Source organism: Aquarana catesbeiana, linkage group LG03, assembly GCF_042186555.1.
Source record: "Aquarana catesbeiana isolate 2022-GZ linkage group LG03, ASM4218655v1, whole genome shotgun sequence".
Lineage (NCBI taxonomy): Eukaryota > Metazoa > Chordata > Amphibia > Anura > Ranidae > Aquarana > Aquarana catesbeiana.
Genome location: NC_133326.1, coordinates 318,685,679 through 318,708,186, shown reverse-complemented (window position 1 = coordinate 318,708,186; position 22,508 = coordinate 318,685,679). Strand labels below are relative to the sequence as shown.

The 22,508-nt window shown below is 47.4% G+C and overlaps 1 protein-coding gene across 3 annotated transcripts in view; it reads right to left on the bottom strand.

The window, feature by feature from the left end:
- Nucleotides 1-22,508, bottom strand: part of LOC141132219 (uncharacterized) — a 62,111-nt gene that overhangs the window by 19,792 nt on the left and 19,811 nt on the right. For 2 of the 3 annotated variants that reach the window (XM_073620388.1, XM_073620385.1), the window contains exons 2-3: nt 8,174-8,350; nt 939-1,089 (exon numbers count right to left, since the gene is read on the bottom strand). In XM_073620388.1, coding sequence (XP_073476489.1) covers nt 939-1,089; nt 8,174-8,350 — 328 coding nt within the window. Of the gene's footprint in view, nt 1-938; nt 1,090-8,173; nt 8,351-15,233; nt 15,377-22,508 lie in introns of those variants that run through there. The other variant, XM_073620386.1, reaches the window with a different exon arrangement.

The following is a 22,508-nucleotide window of genomic DNA, read 5'->3' as shown; positions in this document are numbered from 1 at the left end:
TCCTTCTCCCGCTTCTTCCACTGATCTTCTCCTTCTCCCGCTTCTTCTTCCAGCCTTCTTCTTCCAGTCTTTGTCCGGTTTTCTTCCTCTGCCCCGCTCCCTTCACCGCCTGGGTTATGATGGGTATGTGATGTCACGAGGGGGGCGGAGTCTCTGGATGGATCCGAGCCGCTCTCTCCAGATGGAACCAAACATGTTTGTGGCTGCTCACTGCTGGGTAGGAGTATCCTGGAAGCGTTGGCCGCCAGCCAACCCAGCTCTGGTTCCACCCTCCCAAATGTTGCATCCTTCCAGGACGCTCCTATCCAGCAGTAAGCAGCCACAAACGCATTTGGTTCCATCAGGCGAGAGTGGCTAGGATTCATCTGCGGATCGCGGCACCTTCCCACCTCCTGTCAGCACACCAGCTGGTCTGGCGCCTCTGACACGTGAAGCACAGAGTTCGACTCTTCATCTTCTGGCTGACCATTTCCTCCACCTCCTCCTCCAGCACGTCCAGCTGTCCTCTACACGCCGGTGAGCGGGTCTCCCATTCGGCTGAAGCGCAGCAGGGACATTGGAGCCTCCCCTGCTGCGAGGGTTTTTCCCCACACTTGGATGCCCTCAGCCCCCCGTTGCTCTTAGGACCTCCAGTGACACCGTAAGCCATTTACTTTCCCTTTCATCTCTCTCTACCTCTTCTTGCATTGACAACAGGATTTGTTTATATGTATATTATTGAATAAACTATTCATGTTTACATTCCACTGCCTGTTGTAAGACTGCCTTCTCTGTCAGCCCATTGACCGCTGGATCATTTTGTTGTACATGCATAGATGTGAATCAACCTAAAGCTGCAATGCTTCATTCTGTGCTAGATTGCTTTAGAGGGCTCATCATAAAACAAAAAGTGGCATACTGCTGTTATGAAATTCTCCTACAAATTATAATGTACTTGCCTCTTGTAGTTTTCTTGGAGACTGTGCATTAGTGTATCTTGACAAATCCATTTTAAAGGCTTTTTGGTAACGAATTTTATCAATCCGATGATGAACTGTTAATAATGAGGAAAGCACTGCTATTTCTTCCTTTAGTTCAGATGTTGTAGGCCTTATAAGATACACAGAGCATTTAAAAAAAGACACAGTTAAAGAATTAGATTTTCAAAACGTATATTCAATTTATATTTGGATTAGTATTACAATCTCAAGATTGTTAAAAACCACATATTTTGCCCATCCCTATTGTGTTGCCATATGCCATTTTGTAACTAACCGGTAACTTAGAGGAACCTATACATTACTTACAGCCATTATGCCACCACAAACATTATACAATGTTTTAAGGCCTTTTAATAGAGAATTCCAAAATATGAAGAAGGGATTGCAAAAATGCAGGGCATGCATAAATATTCTCTGATATTGCTTTCATTGTTATTGTCCAAAGGGTCAAAAAATGTTTTAACTAACCTCTCTTGCTTGTGCTATATGCTGAAAGGCTTTCTCATAGTCTGATATGGATAAATATCCTGCCAAATGTTTGGGAAGTTGAGCACAGGATAAAGACAGAAACAACCGGCATTTGAAGCTTTGAAACCAGCATAGACTTGTAACACTGTACAATGTTACTATTTTTTTTCTTTTGCCAGAGCATGGCAGTGTTACTACACAACCCATACAGAAATGCTGGCGACTCTGGAACCTGTATGCTGTAAATAGGATTCTTTCATACAGATTAGCTGAAGCAGAACTACACCACCCATGAGGACATGCACCATCTGCACTGAGAGGAATGAAGGTATAGCAATAGGTGTCCCAAGTACTTGCAGCCAATCTGTTAGCAGTACACCACCATCTGAATTTAGCAGGCAAATTTTACTACCACTAACAAAAAACTGGCCACTGCCCCCACCTATAACTGGCCTTCACAGCAAGGATCACATGGAGGGCCATATACATGTAAGACAAAAACAATTCCATAGCTCAACTCACCAACCAGTCTGCTGACCAACCAAATTAACCTGTCTAACCGTCTGTTAAAAGCAGGGGTTTAGTTAGCACACATTTGCAAACGCATGTGAAAGCTGCAAGGCCTCGTCAAGGCACCCTGTGTTGCTTGCAGTCCTAACACTACAAAATTATAAGTGTCTCCACAGTGGAAGCACATGCATGGAATGGGTATATGTGGGGCAGGTGAGCCCAGGCCCCCTTAAAGGAACAGGAGCACACTGGACACCCAGCAAGAGAACAATGGCAGCGAAGGTGCCCAGTGTGTCCCCAGACCATATATACGAACAGTAACAAAAAACTGGCCACTGCCCCACCTATAACTGGCCTTCACAGCAAGGAGCACATGGAGGGCCATATACATGTAAGACAAAAACAATTCCATAGCTCAACTCACAACCAGTCTGCTGACCAACCAAATTAACCTGTCTAACCGTCAAATTTTACTACCCCAGTTGCTGAACCATAAAAAGAAATTCGGTCCCAGCCATCCACATGCTCAGCGTCTAAATGCTAGCTTGGCCAAATTGCTAGCACTGCAACTGCTGCCTTTTCAGCTGGTAGACTCTGCCCCCTTCCATGAATTTGTGGAATGTGCTGTACCTCAGTGGCAGGTTTCAAAACCCCATTTCTTTTCACAGAAGGCCATTCCGGCTCTCTACTTGCATGTGGAAGGCAATGTTTTGGCCTTGTTGGACAGGGGGGTCAGCAGTAAGGTGCATATTACCGCTGACTCATGGTCCAGCAGGCATTGGCAGGGACATTACCTTTCCTTCACGGCACACTGGGTAACTCTGCTGGCAGCTGGAAAGGATGCAGGACAGGGTTCAGTATTGTTGGAGCTAGTTCCGCCACCACAGCTCCAAATTTCTAGTGCTGCTTCTGCCACAGCTCTCTCCTCCACGCCTTCCTCTTCTTCTTCCTCTATGGCAGTGGTTCTCAACTCCGGTCCTCAGGGCCCACTAACAGGCCAGGTTTGTAAGATAACTGAAATACGTCACAGGTGATATAATTTGCTGCTCAGTGATTGCAGTATTTTAGGCTGCATTGTCCCCAAGGTAATACTTAAAATCTGGCCTGTTAGTGGGTCCTGAGGACAGGAGTTGAGAACCACTGCTCTATGGCCTCTTCTGCAGATTTGTTCTCTGAACCAGCGGTGCTCTGTAAGCCTTCAAGGGGCTACGCAAGCAGTCAGGCAAAAAGATGCCATGAGGTGCTTGAGTTGGTCTGCTTAGGGGACAGGAGCCACACTGGGGTAGAGATTCTGTCAGCTCTGCAGGGGCAGGCTCAGAGGTGGTCGATGCCATGCCAGCTTCAGCCAGGAATGGTTGTATGCGACAATGGTACCAACCTTCTCTCCACCCTCCGACAGGGACACTTGACCCATGTTCCATGTTAGGCTTACAGAATCTCCTGAGGCAGGCCAGAAAAGTCTGTGGTCATTTCCACCGGTCATACAATGCCAGTGCTTGGCTGGCTGACATTCAATGGGAATGCAACCTGCCCACCAACCACCTCATTTGTAACATGCCCACCAGGTGGCACTTAACGTTGGCAATGCTGCAGCGGCTGCACACACAGCAGAGGGCCATCACTGAGTACCTGTGTGAGTATGGCACCAAGATAGGGTCAGGGGAGCTTGGCTTCTTTTCGCCACACCAATGGTTAGTGATCAAGGATGCATGCACTGTCCTGTCACCATTTGAGGAGGCCACAAGGATGGTGAGCAGCGACATTGCATGCATCAGTGACAATGGTCCTCTAGTCTTCCCGTTGGAGCACACGCTTTGTGGAATCATGGACAGGGCACTTGAGGCAGAACAGCGGGAGGAAGAGGAGGGCTTCCTTACCTTTCAAGGCCCCCTTTATCCAGATAGCATTCCTGCAGGCCCGCCAAACACACAGAAAGAAGAGGAGGAGGAGGAGAAGAAGGAAGAGGATTGTGTCAGCATGGATGTAGAGGATAACACTCAGCAGCAGCCTTCAAGGGATGGTTTTCAGTCCCCAGAAACCCAAGGAGTTGTACGTGGCTGGGAGGAGGTAGTTACAGATCATGTGATCCTTAGTGACCCAGAGGACTCCGAATTGAATGCCTCTGCAAACTTACGCTGCATGGCTTCCCTGTTTCTGCAAAGCCTGCAAAAGGACCCATGGAATTCATGGTATCAAGGAGAGGGTTCATTACTGGCTGGCAACTCTTCTTGATCCACGTTACAAGGGTAAGGTTGCAGAACTCATCCTGCCTTCACAGAGGGAGCAGAGGATGAAACATCTTCAGGAGGCCTTGAAGAAAGATTTGTGCAATGCATTTCCAGACCCTGGGAGGTTACAATTTCTGGGTGCTGGACAACGTGTTGCTGAGGCTTCGTTCAGTCAGAGGAAGAGCGGTGGAGAAGGTGGCAGGCTGACCGATGCCTTTAAACAATTTTTCAGTCCTCAGCGCCAAGTTCTGATCGGTTCAAGCGAATATTACCAGCGTCTGCATTACATGGTGCATTAATATCTAGGGGCAAGAGCAGACTTGGAGACCTTTCCAACAGAGCATCCACTGGGTTACTGGGTCTTGAGGATGGACCACTGGCCAGAACTTTCTCAATTTGTAATTGAGCTATTGGCCTGTCCTGCATTCAGCGTGCTTTCTGAACGCACATTCAGTGCTGCTGGAGGGTTTGTAACGTATTTAAAGAGTGTGTCTGTCCACAGGCTCCTTTGATAGGCTCACATTCATAAAAATGAATCAGTCTTGGATCAGCAGCTATCAAGCACCTGATGCTGATGTAACTGATTGAATTTGCTATTAATGTGGGATCCCTTGAAGACTGCCTATGCTGACTCTCCTATTCCTCCTCAATCTTGATGATGCTAGCTTCCAACAATATTTTTGGTTCAGGGCACCACCACCACCACCCAAGGCCCCTGTTTAACAGGGGCATGTAATTACAATTTTTGATCTAATATTTCACTGCAGGGCCTGTTCCTGCTCCCAACAAGAGTATCTGTGAGGGGTTACAGTTTTGTGGCACCACCACCACCAAAGGCCCAATTTTTCTGCTCCTGTTTAACAGGGGCATGTAATTACAATTCTTGATATAATATTTCACAGCAGGGCCCATTCCTGCGCCCAACAAGAGTAACTGTGAGGGCTTACAGTTTTGTGGCACCACCACTCAAGGCCCAATTTTCTGCCCCTGTTTAACAGGGGCATGTAATTACAATTCTTGATATAATATTTCACAGCAGGGCCCGTTCCTGCTCTCAACAAGATTAACTGTGAGGGCTTACAGTGTTCTGTACCACCACCACCACCAAAGGCCCAACTTTTCTGCCCCTTTTTAACAGGGGCATGTATTTACAATTTTTGATATAGTATTCCACAGCAGGGCCCGTTCCTGCGCTCACCAAGAGTAACAGTGAGGGCTTACAGTGTTCTGGTACCACCAACACCTAAGGCCCAATTTTCTGCAGAGTATATAGGGCAGGTCGTATAGTATATATACTGCTGTTCAGAGTATATAGTGCCTGGGGGACCCCCACGCCATTTTTAAAAAAAATTTGGGTGCGGGGTTCCCCTTAACATCCATACCAGACCCAAAGGGCCTGGTAATGGACTGGGGGGGGACCCATGCCATTTTTTTCAATGATTTTCATCTGTATTGCCGGGACCTTACAATACATTACAGCTGCAAACAGTTTTAAATGACATGTTTTCCTTTAGAAATGTCATTTTGCTGTGGTATTGTTCTAAACATGTGAAAAATGTGCTACTTTACATGCATACCAAGGACATCCCCAGGCACGATATTTAAAGGAATATTTCATTTTTTTTGTATCACTTTAAGCATTATTAAAATCACTGCTCCCGAAAAAACTGCAGTTTTTAAAACTTTTGCATTGATACATGTCCCCTGGGGCAGGACCCGGGTCCCCAAACACTTTTTATGGCAATAACTTTGTCAGGTCACCTAGAGGCTGGGTGACAGATGTACACCGTTGGGATCAGGTGTGCACCGCAAGGTAGTGGACCCTACGGCTGACTGCTGCGGACTGAACCCTGGGAGGTCCAGGAAGCAGGTCTACTGGATCACTGATACAGATCCCACTGGGAGCTAGAGCATAGATTCCCCAGGGAGCAGAGTCTAAGATCCAGCAGGTGTTCACCAGAGCCTTTAATGGTAAGGATGGACTGCGCTGCAGTCTGGCTCCAGGTCGCGGCCCCCAGGGTCTCACAGCTCACGCTCATGGTAAACTACAGAAGAAGAGGAAGGAGGCAGCAGGCTGGGACAACAAGGAAAGTAAGGGACAAGCCAAGGTCGGGGCCACAAGCAGACAAGGACAACAGAGTACACGCCAAGGTTCAGGGTCACAGGCAAACAGGGATGGTCGGGAACACGCCAAAGGTCAGGGTCACGAGCAGGTAGGAATAGTTAAGAACAGGCCAAAGTCGGTAACAGGAATCAGATGTAGGAAACACAGCAAGTACACACAGAGGCTAACACACAATGGTTAATCAGCACTGCTGGCTTGCAGTGCACAGGTTAATATAGGGTTTCCTGATAGGGCCTGGGGTGGGGCCATGCTTAGAGGAGAGGTTACAAAAGCAGTCAGGTGAGGGTCAGCTGGTCTCTAGAGATGAGCACATGGAGACAGGTATGCTGATCGACAAGCTCTATTGCATAACCATGAAAAACTTGCATATAAGCCTTTAAAATTAGCACTTTTGATTTTTCATGTTCGTGTCCCATAGACTTTAACTGTGTTTGCGTGTTCGAACAAATTTTTTGCCTCTTCGCATGTTCTGCTGCAAACCGAACCGGGGGGGTGTTCGGCTCATCCCTAATGAGGAGGCAGGTAGCAAACCTGGGAGCGGACAAACCGGGTCATCGCCACCTTCACAGCCATCCCAGAGGAGAAAAAAGGGGGTCTCCCTCCACATTGAAGGTGAATCCACCCTGTTGCCTTGTGGAACCGGGTGAGAGGGTTCTTAACCCATACAACGCTCCTATTGCACTGAAGCCTGTTTGCATCCAGTTGCTACAGGCTAGAACAGTTTACAGTACAGGCCTATATCTTTAGGTGCAGATGATATAACCCATCCAGTGCTGCAGTTTAACCTCCTTACTGCCTTTATCAGCACTGCCTGTAGGATAACAGAAATCACCTTTTTTTGCTTCCCTGCTAGGCAGGAATTCTACACACACCTCACTTCAGACTTGAGCTATCCAAGGAAGAAATTATTAAAGGGACATACTCCAGCCGAAATCTGTTTCCCCTTCTTCCTTCCAAAGCAAATACTATTACAATCTGACATCCTTAAAATCATACTTCACTTTAATCTGTATCACTTTAACCCTTAAAGTGATACTACACAGTAATCTGACATCCTTAAAGTGACTCTTCACCCTACCAGTGTTTATCAAAGGGGAAAAATGCCGTATTTTTTTTTAAATAATTTTTTAGAATTTTTTTTTACATTTTTTAACTGCCCTGTTGGTGGGTTCTCACATTTGAGACTGTGAAAGGTACTGAGTACATAGATTCATCAGTCTCCTTCTCTGCAGCCTCCGCTGCAAAGATGAATTAATAGGAAGTGCTCTGAGGCTTCCTATTCATTCACAAACTGAAGAATGGTAAACACAGTATACTATGCTTCAGTGATATTTACCGGCCTCCTTCCTGCTCTCCATTCTGAAACAATCTCCTTGTGTGCTCACAGCAGCTGCCAGCGGGGCAGGAGAGGAGGGAAGCCAGTAGCACAGTGGGGGGAAAAGGGCACACAGAGAGTCGAGGACAGCAAGTGTAAGGGGAGAACACAGGGGTCCCAGACAACAAGTGGGTGGGGGAGCGCAGATACTAGAATCAATCCCCCTGCAGCGCAGCCAAAGAGAGAGAGAGAGGAGCAAAATCCGGAAGTGCTGCAGGGGGAGGCACAAGAGCATCAGTGTCTGTGGTAATGCAGTACAGCCAGCCCTTCTGCTTGGCAGGTGTCCGGGCCCCCCCTTTAAACTGATGGGGCCTGGGCCTGGTACATGAGGGCTGGCTGTACTCCCTTATCAGCAGCCCTGTGATACATGCATGTTTTTAGTCCCCACGTGCATACCTTAACATTTATCAATATTAAACCTAATTTTCCTTGTAGTCGCCCAATAAATAAATAATTATATTATAGTTCATTTATTAAATAGAAGTACCTGTCTTGAAGGAAAGCAATGAAGTTCATAAAAGAGATGCTGTTGGACTTTTGGTTTCCAAGGAGTGCAACAAAGCTCTTAATGTGTGCAGGTGTCAGCTGAACTTGTATTGTGTTCTCAATGATTTCCTTGAACTCTTCTTGACTGACATTGCCATTTCTGTGAATATCGGCTTTACTAAGTAGTAAGCAATATCAAGGGAAGAGATTATTGAAACGTCTGCATTTGCACAGAAATTAGAGATATTCATTATAAAAGGCTACATATATATATATATATATATATATATATATATATATATATATATATATATATATATATATATATATATATAGAGTGGTTATAGCTGACGTGTTTTGTCTCTTGCAGACGAGATCTGAACAATACAGACGTATGTAGTAGTTTGACCACCATAAGATTGCTTTCCCTGTTTCTTTTATCTATTAACTTATTGTTGTTTAGATTAATAAATAACAATTAATACATTACTATTACTATTGTGGAAAGCCAGTGTAGAATGTAATCTTCAAGAAAGTTCCAGGCAACCTTGGTTCTTTTGCAGAGAGTGTAGCATTTATTGGATCAAAGCAGTGGGGACGGAAAGCATTCAGACCCCCTTAAATTTTTCACTCTTTGTTATATTGCAGCCATTTGCTAAAATCATTTAAGTTTTTTTCCTCATTAATGTACACACAGCACCCCATATTGACAGAAAAACACAGAATTGTTGACATTTTTGCAGATTTATTAAAAAAGAAAAACTGAAATATCACATGGTCCTAAGTATTCAGACCCTTTGCTCAGTATTTAGTAGAAGCACCCTTTTGATCTAATACAGCCATGAGTCTTTTTGGGAAAGATTCAACAAGTTTTTCACACCTGGATTTTGGGGTCCTCTGCCATTCCTCCTTGCAGATCCTCTCCAGTTCTGTTAGGTTGGATGGTAAACATTGGTGGACACCCATTTTTAGGTCTCTCCAGAGATGGGTTTAAGTCAGGGCTCTGGCTGGGCCATTCAAAAGCAGTCACGGAGTTGTTGTGAAGCCACTCCTTCGTTATTTTAGCTGTGTGCTTAGGGTCATTGTCTTGTTGGAAGGTAAACCTTCAGCCCAGTCTGCGGTCCTGAGCACTCTGGAGAAGGTTTTCGTCCAGAATATCCCTGTACTTGGCCGCATTCATCTTTCCCTCGATTGCAACCAGTCGTCCTGTCCCTGCAGCTGAAAAACACCCCCACAGCATGATGCTGCCACCACCATGCTTCACTGTTGGGACTGTATTGGATGGGTGATGAGCAGTGCTTGGTTTTCTCCACACATACCGCTTAGAATTAAGGCCATCATCGACATCAACCTACTTAGCAGTTCCCCTTGAAATACTTGTTAATATCATTGACTAACAATGGAAGGATTTCTGACTGGCTGATATGATGATTGCTTTCATGTCTCATGAATTAAAAAAATCAAATGTGTACATTCTCTATCATGGCAATTAACTAAATGGGTTTCTTTTGAAAAAAATTCTCAACAGCGGTTTACATTGTATACAGTCTTTACGAACCTGAAAAAAATTCTATGACAGGCCCAACAGGTCAGGAAGTTTATCACAATAAAAACCCAGTTAGTTTATGACTGAGGTCTCTTTGCACATTAGCTAGAGAAATACTTGTCATTATTTGCAGTGCTGCATGCTGGGGAAGGATATAAATATTTGAGGTGACCTTCCAGCCTCCTGGACTGTTGCCAGGTAGGGAAGCTGTGCTGGAGTTCTCTGCCTCCCATGCATGCTGCCTGGCATGGAAAAGCTCAAAATTGTGTGCCAGAAAGGTTATACGCTACCTTGCTGGAGGGTAAATCTAGAAAGAGTGGAGCAGGAAAATAGCTGTCTGTATGGACTTCACCCAAGAGTGACCTGGAGCTGCTCATTCTAAGGCCTCGTGTACACTGGACATTTTTGGCTGTTAGGGGCGTCTGGTATTTTTTCCTGCCTGTAAACACCCCTGCATGTTAGCCTATGTGTCCATGCACGCATAGGTGTTTAGAAGAATTTAGAGGCAGGGAAAAAAAAAAAAAAAAAAAAAAACACAGCCAAGGAACAGCAGGGTCCTGGCAGAAAAAACTCTTGGCGCGTGTAAACTGGTCTAAAACGCACATTAACGCCAGGCATGTTTAGTGCTTGAGCATTAATTAATTTCAATGACCAGAATAAATTATTATTTTGACCAAAGAAATAATTAATGCCCAAGCACTTGACGCGCCTAAACAACGGAAAATTGTATACTCACCTTTCCGTAATTTTCCTTTCCTGTCGTATCTTCATGGCAGCATACACTTTGGGTTGTGACTCCGCCCCTCACAACCTGATAGGACCACATAGCTATAAGTTGTAAAGGTGGCCCCCGCCCCAGTATTCTCCGTATATATATCACCTTAGACGGGTGGGAAATTGTATGCTGCCATGAAGATACGACAGGAAAGGAAAATTACGGAAAGGCGAGTATACAATTTTCCGTTTTCCTGTCGCATCATGGCAGCATACACTTTGGGGAGTAACTCGCAAAGACTGGGTGGGGATTCAAACTAAGTTTATTAATCAGAGAACAGAAGAATTGGCCTGGATAACGGCTCTTCCGAAATCCACTGTGGATAAACAGGCGGAATCCACTTTGTAATGGGTCATAAAGGTGTTCCTGGAAGACCAGGTAGCCGCTCTGCAAATTGTCTCCACCGAGACTCTACAATATGCCGCCCAGGAGGTTGCCACTGCCCTGGTGGAATGTGCCCTTAAGCCCTCAGGTACTTGCTGACTGCTCAATGAATAGGCCTTTTTTATGGTCTTCACCAGCCATGACGCAATGGTGCGTGAGGATGCCGCTTGACCTCTCCTGAATCCATGCGGAATAATTAGGAGACTTTCCGTTTTCCTGATGGATCTGGTAGCTGAGAGGTACTCCAGGACATTACCCTTGACGTCCAGTGGGTGAGGATCGCCCTGTTCCGTGGTGAGTGCCGGAAGGTTAATCTCTTGGTTGAAGTGAAAGGATGAGGATACCTTGGCTAATCTGTCTGGCAATACTACCAGATATAGATCACTAACCATTAAGGCCTGCATCTCTGACACCCGCTTAGCCGATGTTATGGCTATCAGGAATGAGACTTTTAGCGTCAGATCCCATAAGGATATGTTCTCATTCGGAAAGAAGGGTTCCTTAGAGCTTCCTGTACAACTGAGAGGTCCCAGACTGGGAAGGAAGGTTTCCTAGGAGGTCTCAGCTTTAGACAGGCCCGTTGGAACTGAACCACAAGGGGATCTTGTGCCCATCTGACTCCTGTGAGGGGGCGGACAAGGCCGAGACTTGGACCTTTAGAGTACTTGATCTAAGACCCTTCTCTAGGCCTAGTTGAAGGAACTCCAGGACCTGTGACACCGATGGTGAGGATGAGTCCCAACCTTGCTGTTGAGCGAAGGTGGTAAACTTCTCCCAGACTCGCCTGTAAGTAATATTCGTGGTAGGTCTCCTGGCCTGGAGTAGGGTATCCACCACTCTCTGGGAGCATCCTTGCTCTAGGTACATAGCCCTTTCAGCCTCCAGGCCATCAAATGTAGCTTCTCCGGGTTCGGGTGAAGAAGATGACCCTGGGAGAGTAGGTCTGGTGACAACGGAAGGGGCAGGGGATCTGCCGTATTCAGCTGTATCAGAGTGGTAAACCATGGCCTCCTTGGCCAGAAGGGAATTACTGCCACCACCAGTGCCGATGACTCCTTGAGTCTCAGGAGAAACCTCGTTATGAGTGGAGTTGGAGGAAAGATGTATCCTAGATGGAAATTCCAGGGGTGCAGGAGACAATCCGTCCCCTCCGCCGAAGGGAATGGTATTCTCGATAGAAATCTCCGACATTTCAAATTCTCTGGGGTTGCCGCCAGGTCTATCTCTGGAGGACACCAAGTCCTGGATATGAGGGCGTAGGCCTGTGGGTTCAGAGACCACTCGTGATTGGAGGTGAAATTCCTGCTCAGCGAGTCGGCCAGCACATTCTGGACTCCCGGAACATAGACTGCCCTTAAGCTTAACAGGTTCAGTTGTGCCCACTCTAGAACAGGACGGACCTCCTGCATCATGGACCTGCTTCTGGTGCCCCCCTGCCTGTTGATATAGGCAACCGCGACCTTGTTGTCCATTCTTAGAAGAACATGTTTCCCTCTCAAAAGCGAGCCGAAGGACAGGAGCGCTTGGAATGCTGCTCTCATTTCTAACACATTCGACACTGTGTCCTGTGCCCTGAATGGCCAGCGGCCTTGGGCCGCAAAGTGCTAATGGTGGGCTCCCCACCCCTGCAGACTGGCATCTGAGGTCACCGTCTCCTGGTAAGGGGTGATTATGTGCTTGCACCTTCCTAGGTTGCGAGGCCGTATCCACCACAGCAATGACTGCTTCACCTCTTGAGGGATGTGAATCGACTGCGACATCGAAACACCGTTCCACTGGCGCAGGAAGGAAATCTGGAAAGGCCTCGAGTTCCATTGCGCCCACTGAACCATCGGAATGGTGGATGCCAAGGAGCCCAGGATACTGAGGCATGTTCTGGCTGGTAATCTCCTGGCCTTCTTCACTTTCTGAATCAGGGGGAAAATCTTCTCCTCTGGAAGTTCCACCGTGTTCTCTCTCGTGTCCAGCTCGGCCCCTAGAAAGACCATCCTCTGAGTGGGATGAATACTGCTCTTCTTCCAGTTTATCAGCCACCCTAGAGACTGTAAAGTGGAGACCAGGATTCCCCGATGCTGGATGAGAGACTCCTTGTTCGAGAGAAGCAGGATGTCGTCCAGGTAATGGTGGACTCTCAATCCCCTCTCTCTCAAGTGGGCTATCACGGGCAATAGGACCTTCGTGAATGTCCTGGGTGCGGTGGAGATCCCGAACGGAAGACTTCGGAATTGGAAGTGCCAGCTGTTTATCGTGAAGCGGAGGGATCTCTGGAACTCTGAGTGGATCGGGATATGTAAGTATGCGTCTTGCAGATCGATCGAGAGCATCCAGTCCCCCCGATTTATTGCTTGAAGGATCGACTGGAGGCTTTCCATCCTGAATGTTTCTACCCGGATTGACCGGTTGAGTTTCTTTAGGTCCATAACAGGACAGAAGTCCCCTGACTTTTTTCGTACTAGAAAGAGTGGGGAATAGAAACCCTGACCTCTTTGGGATGGTGCGACTTCCACTATTGCCTGTTTCCTTAACAGATCCTGGATGTACTGGACCAAAGACAACCTTTTCTCCCTGGAAGGAGGAAGCCTGGTTGCGCAGAAGTGACCCCTTGGGGGGCGGTTCTTGAACGACCACCTGTGTCCGACCCGGATGGTGGATACTGTCCATGGGTCCTTTATCAATTCCGCCCAAACCAACCCGAATCTTGTGAGCCTGGCACCCACTACCGCTGGTTGGGCGGACGTACCTTCAAAAAGGTTTCTGTTCATTGGAAGCAGGCGTTTTGGTTTTCTGAAATTTGAGGAAGGACGTCTGAGGGTTCTTCCAAGTTCTCCTGTACTCCTTCCCAGGCCTATAGGACTTTGCATCCCTGTATCTCTCAGGGAGATTGCGCTTGAAGGGAGGCGCTCTTTGTTGTTTTGGCCTTCTATCTGAGGGAATAAGACCAGACTTCCCGCCTGTCACTTTGGATATTGCTGTATCCAGCTTTGCACCAAAGAGGTTAACTCCATCATATGGAATCCTGCACCAGTTTGAGGCCGGGTCGGCCGACCAGGGCTTAAGCCATAACGCCCTCCTGGCCATTACCATTGCTAGCATAGACCTTGAAGCGGACCTAATGGTGTCCACAGAGGCTTCCGCCACAAAGTCTCCTGCGAGACTGAGTTCCTGTGGGGCTTTAACGATCTGGTCCTGATCTGCGCCTTCAGCAACGAGCTTCGCGGTGTTCAAAGACCATCCGGAAATAGCTTTCCCGACTTCGGCCAAAGCCACTGCTGGTCTGCAGGCGCCTCCTGCAAAAACGTAATCCCTTTTAAGGTCCGTGTCCACCTTCCTGTCCAGGACATCCCTGAACGTCACTGCGTCTTCAATGGGAAGCGTCACATGCCTGGCTAGGCGCATCAAAGAGGCGTCCACCACTGGAGGGGAGACCAGGGGAGCTACTCTGGGCTCTTTCAGAGGATATAGCTTAGTAAGTCTGTTAGAAAGACTAACCTTCTTCTCTGGATTCTGCCATTCTTCCTTAATAAGCTCATCCAGTTCCTCTATAAATGGGAAGGCTTCAGGTACCTTCTTGAGATTCGGGAAATACTTCCTTTGCTTCTGCTGTACCTCCTCAGGTTCCTCCCAGTTAATCGCTTCCTTGACCGATTTTGCAAAGGGTCTTATGAGCGAGAAATCAAAGCCTGCTGCCGCTTCCAGTTCTTCCTCGTCTGATGGAAACTCTTGTTCCCTAGATGTACTAGGATGGGATGGTGAGGCGCTCAGGGCTGTAGCCTCCACATCTGGGGTTGAGATATGCGTAGCAGGGACCCCGGTAGGTTCCACAGTGATTAGCTCCTTCTCCCTGGTGGCTTCGTCCATACACCTGCGGCAGGCCAGCCTGTCTGGTAGAGCTGTGGCCCCGCATACCCAGCAAGCATTCCCCGCTGGACGGGGAGGATGTGCAGGAGACTGGCGTCTACGTGCAGGGGAACTTCTATAATGGAAATGTCTATGCCTGGAGTAGGAACGGCTCCTCCTACGGCTTCCCCTGTGGGCTGAGCGACTTCTGCCGCGTGAGCAGCTTCGCCTATGGCTGGAGCGGCTTCTCCTGCGTGAGGTCTCTCTTCGCCTTGACTTAGACGATCTTGATGACCTGGTAGGGCTGACCGATTAGGCAGCATTAGTACGATCCTGCTCTCTTTTTCAATCTTCACTACTTACCATGAACATCCCCCCCCTTACATATTGGGCTGATGGTGATCTGCTGGGGCAGCGGTCTCCATAGAAAGGATAACTGTGATATCCTGGAGGGATACAGGCAGGTGTAAACATGCAAGCAAACAAACAGAGGAACCAGGGGGAGAGAGAAACACTTACCCCAAGGAGGGAGCGTCAGAGGTGAGGCAGAGCTGATAGCAGAGTTGATAGCAACGTCAGATATGATCAGGAAGCTGGAGGCATCAGAAATGACATCTCTGAGCTTTTTAAATAAACTGTCATGGCCGCCGGGGTCATGAACCGGCCGCACATGTGCAGTAGCACCGAGCCGCTCTCAGCGCCATCTTGGAACCTGGCAAATGTGCCAGGACACCCTAAAAACGTTTACTGAGCATGTGCGGAAGCGCTGAGACATCCGAGGACACAGGGGAGAGACAGAGGAGAACCACAGAGCCCAGCAAGCTGCACCAAGAGATGGAAAGACAGATGGAGACCGCTGCACACAACTAAGCCTGTTTAAGGCTTATACTGGAGCCGCACATACCCCTGAGACCACCAGAGTGGGGTTCCTTCCATCTAGCTCGTTTAGAGGCTGTACAGGCAAGGACTTCCACCCAGGAGAGGCTAGAACCTGGCTGGGGCGAGTTCGGTAAGGGGGTGCTTCTGACATCTTCAGTCCTTCTCAGGTGAGGAAAAATAAGAGAATACTGGGGCGGGGGCCATCTTTACAACTTATAGCTATGTGGTCCGATCAGGTTGTGAGGGGCGGAGTCACAACCCAAAGTGTATGCTGCCATGATGCGACAGGAAATGTTACATCAGCACATTTACAAGCGTTGTTTATGCCAAAACCCTGCTGCCAGGAAGGAAGGCATCTAGGAGAGATAGAAAAACATTCTGTGTGTTGAGGCCTGAAGAAACTTGTGCAACCTGATGGTGTTTTTAATGTCTGAAGAGTAGAGATTTACAGTTTCAGCTACAGTTTCAGAAGGACAGGGTTACATTTGTTGTCACTTTTTTGTTATCCTATGCCATAATCCTCTCTTTGCTTGCTATGGGGGGCACCCGAGCCGAGTCACAGCTCCCTGTGTCCATTCAGAAAGAGAGCTGTGGCCTGGCCCCGCCCCCTCTCTCTCCCGATTGGCTGACTGACTTTGATTGACAGAAGTGGGAGCCAATGATGCCACTGCTGTGTCTCAGCCAATCAGGATGGAGAGTCGTACGGCCAAGACACTCGTGGACATCATTTAAAAAAGGAGGGGTGTGGAGGCGCCAACTGTGGTAGCTTGTTTATGCAAAAATAAAAGTAGTGTAACAATGCACGGCAAAAGTCCAGGCTGGTGTTGGGGATAATGCAGGGATATCCCCAACACCAGCCTGGACGTTTGCCGTGCATCAGTGACGTAATTTCCTCTTCTGCACTCCAGAGTGGTCAGCGTGGAGCTTTCCATGCACTGGATGCAGTGGTTCAGCCTGTGTACAGACTCCACACCCGGACGCCTGAAGGAATGAAATCCGATCCGGAAACAAGATCACAGCACATCCCAGGACACTTTTAAATCTCAAAGAAACACCTCCACCCTGCGAACCAGTAAGTGTAATTGTTACACTAACTTTTATTTTTGCATAAACAAGCTACCACAGTTGGCGCCTCCACACCCCTCCTTTTTTCAACATTGATTATCAACAGAGGTAATGGACACCCTCTGAGGATGGCTGCCTCCTCATTCTAGAATTTACCTGCCTTATTTTAATGTGCTATTATAGCTACCATTGTACTATTTACCTTAGACATCACATGTTGGGGAGCGCCGAAAACCCCCCCCTTTTGTTTCTACACTCGTGGACATCGCTGGACAGAGATGGTGCTCAGGTAAGTATTAGGGGGTGCTAGGGTGGCTGCTGCACACAGAAGGCTTTTTATCTTAATGCATAGAATGCAATAAGATAAAAAACCTTGTGACTTTACAACTCTTTTAAGAAGAGAGGATTATGGCACAGGATAAGCAAAAGTGACAACAAATGTAACTCTGTACTTCTAGTTACAGTCTTGCCGTTCTGGGTTGACGTCATATGATGTCCTCCAAGGGTCGCACCTCGCGTGCGCCCCACAGACCGTACTGCGGCAGGATTTGTCATGACAGATCTGGATGACAGATCAGTGTACCAGGCCACTGCCGGTACCATGTGATCGCTATGACCAATCACAGCAGATCACGTGACAATTGTACACAATGGATGGCTTCCATTCATACCATCATCATGTACTATTGTGACGATCTCTATGATTGGTCACAGTGATCACACGGTATTGATAGGGCCAATCACAGCCCATCTGTACCATGTGATTATCACAGCTAATCATAATAGTACACACTGAATGAATGGATTTATAGTAGTGATATTTACTATATAAGCGATCATAGTGTGAAAAAAATGAAAAAAAAATCCTGATTGTGAAAAAAAAAAATTGTGACAAAAGATTACAACTTCAAAAAACTTGCCATGCCTCTTACTAAATACCTTAGACTGTCTACTTTCTAAGAACAATAGATTTTTGCCTAAATTTATGAAGAAAAATTATGTATTTGCAAAATTCTATAACAGAAACAAAGAAAAACGCGTTTTGTTTTTCAAAATTGTCAGTCTTTTTTTTTTGTTTAGCAACACATAAAAAAAACCCAGTGGTGATTAAATACCACCAAAAGAAAGCTCTATTTGTGTGAAAGAATTGTAAAAATGTAATTTGGGTACAGTGTTGCATGGCGCACAATTGTCATTCAAAGCGCGACAACCCTGAAAGCTGACTCTGTGTACTGTACACATGTGGCACGGCATGCACTGTACTCTGTCACTCTGGATCTGCATGTACATATCTGACACAACTTTTTTATTGATCCTTTAGATTTATTTGAGACTCTCATGCACAGCACAGTAAATATAGAGTATGTTGTAGGAACAAGCAATGCAGACTATGTATGATGTATACCATGTGCAGGTTTAGCCTTTAACCCTACTCTTTTAGGCCATGTGCAATATTCGGTGCAACCTATGCCGCATACACACGAGCGGACTTTTCGACCGGATGGTCCGACGGACTTTGACGGACCTTAGACGGACTTTCCCAAGGAACGGACTTGCCTACACACGATCACACCAAAGTCCGACGGATTCGTACATGATGATGTACGACCGGACTAAAATAAGGAAGTTCATAGCCAGTAGCCAATAGTTGCCCTAGCGTTGGTTTTTGTCCGTCGGACTAGCATACAGACGAGCGGATTTTTCGATAGGAACTGGGTCAGGCGGAGTTCCGACGTAAAGATTTGAAACATGTTCCAAATCTAAAGTCCGTCAGATTTTTGACCGAAAAGTCCGCTACAGGTCCGATGAAGCCCACACATGGTCAAATTGTCCGCCGAACTCGGTCCATCGGACCAGTCCGGTTGAAAAGTCCGCTGTGTACGCGGCATAAGCCACATTCATATTCACTGCGGCACACAGAGCACACATACAGTATCTCACAAAAGTGAGTACACGCCTCATATTTTTGTAAATATTTTATTATATGTTTTCATGTGACAACACTGAAGAAATGACATTTTGCTACAATGCAAAGTAGTGAGTGTACAGCTTGTATAACAGTGTAAATTTTCTGTCGCCTCAAAATAACTCAACACTCAGCCATTAATGTCTAAACTGCTGGCAACAAAAGTGAGTACACCCCTAAGTGTAAATGTCCAAATTGGGCCCAATTAGCCATTTTCCCTCCCTCGTTGTCATGTGACTCGTTAGTGTTACATGTTCTCAGGTGTGAATGAGGAGCAGGTGTGTTAAATTTGGTGTTATCACTCTCACTCTCTCATACTGGTCACTGGAAGTTCACCATGGCACCTCATGGCAAAGAACTCTCTAAAGATCTGAAAAAAAGAATTGTTGCTTTACATAAAGATGGCCTAGGCTATAAGAAGATATCCAAGACCCTAAAACTGAGCTGCAGCACGGTGGCCAAGACCATACAGCGGTTTAACAGGACAGGTTCCACTCAGAACAGGCCTCTCCATGGTAAACCAAAGAAGTAGAGTGCACATGCTCAGCATCATATCCAGAAGTTGTCTTTGGGAAATAGATGTATGAGTACTACCAACATTGCTGCAAAGGTTGAAGGGGTGGAGGGTCAGACCATATGCCGCACACTGCATCAAATTGATCTGCATGGCTGTCGTCCCAGAAGGAAGCCTCTTCTAAAGATGATGCAAAAAAAGCCTGAAAACAGTTTGCTGGAGACAAGCAGAATAAGGACATGGATTACTGGATGAGACCAAGATAAACTTATTTGGTTCAGATGGTGTCAAGCGTGTGTGGTGGCAACCAGGTAAGGAATAAAAAGACAAGTGTGTCTTGCCTACAGTCAAGCATGGTAGTGGGATTGTCATGGTCTGGGGCTGCATGAGTGCTGCCGGCACTGGGGAGCTACAGTTCATTGAGGAAACCATGAATGCCAACATGTACTGTGACATACTGAAGCAGAGCATGATCCCCTCCCTTCGGAGACTGGGCCGCAGGGCAGTATTCCAACATGCTAACGACCCCAAACACACCTCCAAGATGACCACTGCCTTGCTAAAGAAGCTGAGGGTAAAGGTGAAGGTGAAACATGCTTGGTGACTGGCCAAGCATGTTTCCAAACCTAAACCCTATTGAGCATCTGTGGGGCATCCTCAAACGAAAGGTGGAGGAGCGCAAGGTCTCTAACATCCACCAGCCTTGTGATGTCATCATAGAGGAGTGGAAGAGGACTCCAGTGACAACCTGTGAAGCTCTGGTGAACGCCATGCCCAAGAGGGTTAAGGCAGTGCTGGAAAATAATGGTGGCCACACAAAATATTGACACTTTGAGCCCAATTTGGACACTTTCACTTAGGGGTGTACTCGCTTTTGTTGCCAGAGGTTTAGACATTAATAGCTGAGTGTTGAGTTATTTTGAGGGGACAGCAAATTTACACTGTTATACAAGCTGTACACTCACTACTTTACATTGTAGCAAAGTATAATTTATCCAGCGTTGTCACATGAAAAGATATAATAAAATATTTACAAAAATGTGAGGGGTGTACTCACTTTTGTGAGATACTGTATCTTTTCTGTCCCATGATGTCCCTTATTCTTAATTAAAAAGTTGAGAGGTCAGGGGGCGTGGCCTGGACATGGCGGGGTGAGGTTGCTTGGTACTTGAGCTCCCGTACCCAGACCCAGCGAACAAGGCTGTTATGCCGTTGAACCAGCCGTATTCCACCCGGTCATGAGCTATCGCAAGAGAGGCAAGTACAAGGGCTCTTGCAAGCTGAATCCGGCGGCACAGATCGACCGTTTTCTGAAAGAAAAGAACGGAACTAGCTCGGAGGCCCGTACAGAGTCAACACGTGGCGAGGCCTACTCACCATCACCATCCCCGAGCGACATAGCGGCTTCGCAGTGCTCGAGCTCACAAACCCTGACAGGGATCCCGAATCTGCTAAATCCATTGCTGAGCAGCCAACCGGCAATAGGCTCATCTATGCAGCAAACCAGAGACGACTCCGACATCAGAGCTCTGCTCAAGGCCTTACCCACTAAGGCAGACATGGAGGCCCTTCCCACCAAGGCAGACATGGAGGCTCTGGTCCTCAGAGTGGAAGAACAACACCGCCGAGACCTTCAGGAGGTTCGTGCAGAGGTACAGGAGATCGATGAGCGGCTGACCAAAGAAGAGACCTTGATGGGGGCAATGGAGATCCGAGTGACACAGCTAGAGAGAACGCAACGGCGGTACCAAGAACAGCTAGCAGAAGTGCAGCTCCATGCCAAGGACTTAGAGAATCGCAGCCGCCGTCAGAACATTCGGTTTAGGGGCATACCTGAAGCCACCGGCCCGGAGGATCTAATAGAAACAGTTCGGGCTCTGATACACACAATACTAGACGGGGACATTCCTGCCACATTGGAATTCGACAGGGTACATAGGGCGCTCGGCCCTAAACACACTGACGTGGAACGTCCCCGAGATGTAATATGCCGTCTGCAGCGGTACAGCCATAAGGAACAGATCATGCGCGCAGCGCGACTTAAGGGCCCAGTGGATTTTGACGGGGTGCAAATCTCTGTGTATCCAGACATGTCCCGAGCAACCCTCATGAGGAGAGCAATGCTGAAGCCCCTGCTGGAAAGACTAAGCCGTGCTGAATTACCATACCGGTGGGGATTTCCTCTTCAGTTGACCATCCGGAAGGGAAGTGAGTCATTCACGCTACGCAGACATGCCGAACTCCCGGAGCTGTTTGCTTTTCTGGGGATGGAACCGGTGCCGTTGAGGGATTGGTTGGGCCCCCTACCGAGCAGAGAGCTACGTCCGACTCGACAGAATGCTCCGGTGGGTCTTCCTCGTCGATCAACCAGGCGTAGACAAAGAGAACCCACGCCAATAGGGAGAGGGGACCCGGAGCTGTGAGCCCTGTGACCGCCTGTAATGTAAGTGACACGCAATATAAGATTAATGTGCCAAGGAGCCTGATCTGTTTACAGCATAACTGAGCGGCTCAGAGATGTTGAGCTTACCCCCCTTCCTTTTTCCGCTGGGACCCGGGGGGTATCCCCCCTCTCATGATTCATTACCTGCATTATCACCCCCCTCCCCCGGTCTGAGATGAGTGACCACACTAGATTGACTATTTCCCTCCGGTACCAGGATGTGTCACGCAATACTCCACCCAATCTACAATCCTGTCACCATCTAGTGGAATGTAGAATCCTGCAGAGTGGGGGCAGCTGAAATAGGGAACATCTGGACTAACCTGAGTCAAAATGGATTATGCCCTACCAATTCTGTTTGGAGAACTCACATTACATGCTATAAAGAAAATCAACAAGAACTCTTTCACACAGTAAACTGGGTCCAACTTGACCCCCGGGACAATAGGAAATAGATTTGCAGCGGCTATGTAGTGGTCAGGAGGTGGAGGAGTTTGGGGGGAGGACGGGGGGGACCTAGAACAGATTTGGGAGTCGGGGGGTGGGGCTTCTCGGCTTACCAGAGATACCAGTGAGACTATTGCTGAGGGGAGATGGGGGCATTGCTGTAATAATTTTATGGTTCGTATAACACAGACATGTACTAAGTTAAACTTATGGTTATATTGTTAAATTGTAATGTTTTGCCCTACCTTTGCTCACAAGGTGCCGATTCTCGCCTGATATACACCCCTGATATTAGACAGACACGTGCATTTTATAGTGGCACCGTTGAAATGTCATTAAATATAGGGAAGAAGTGGCGTATGTCGGGTGAAATAGGCCCTCCACCTGGGTCATGTTTCCCAACTGATATTTTACTGTAGGGTTATTCGGATCTCTGTTTAAGCTTCCTTTGACTGTATGCTGGTTCAAGATAGTTTACTT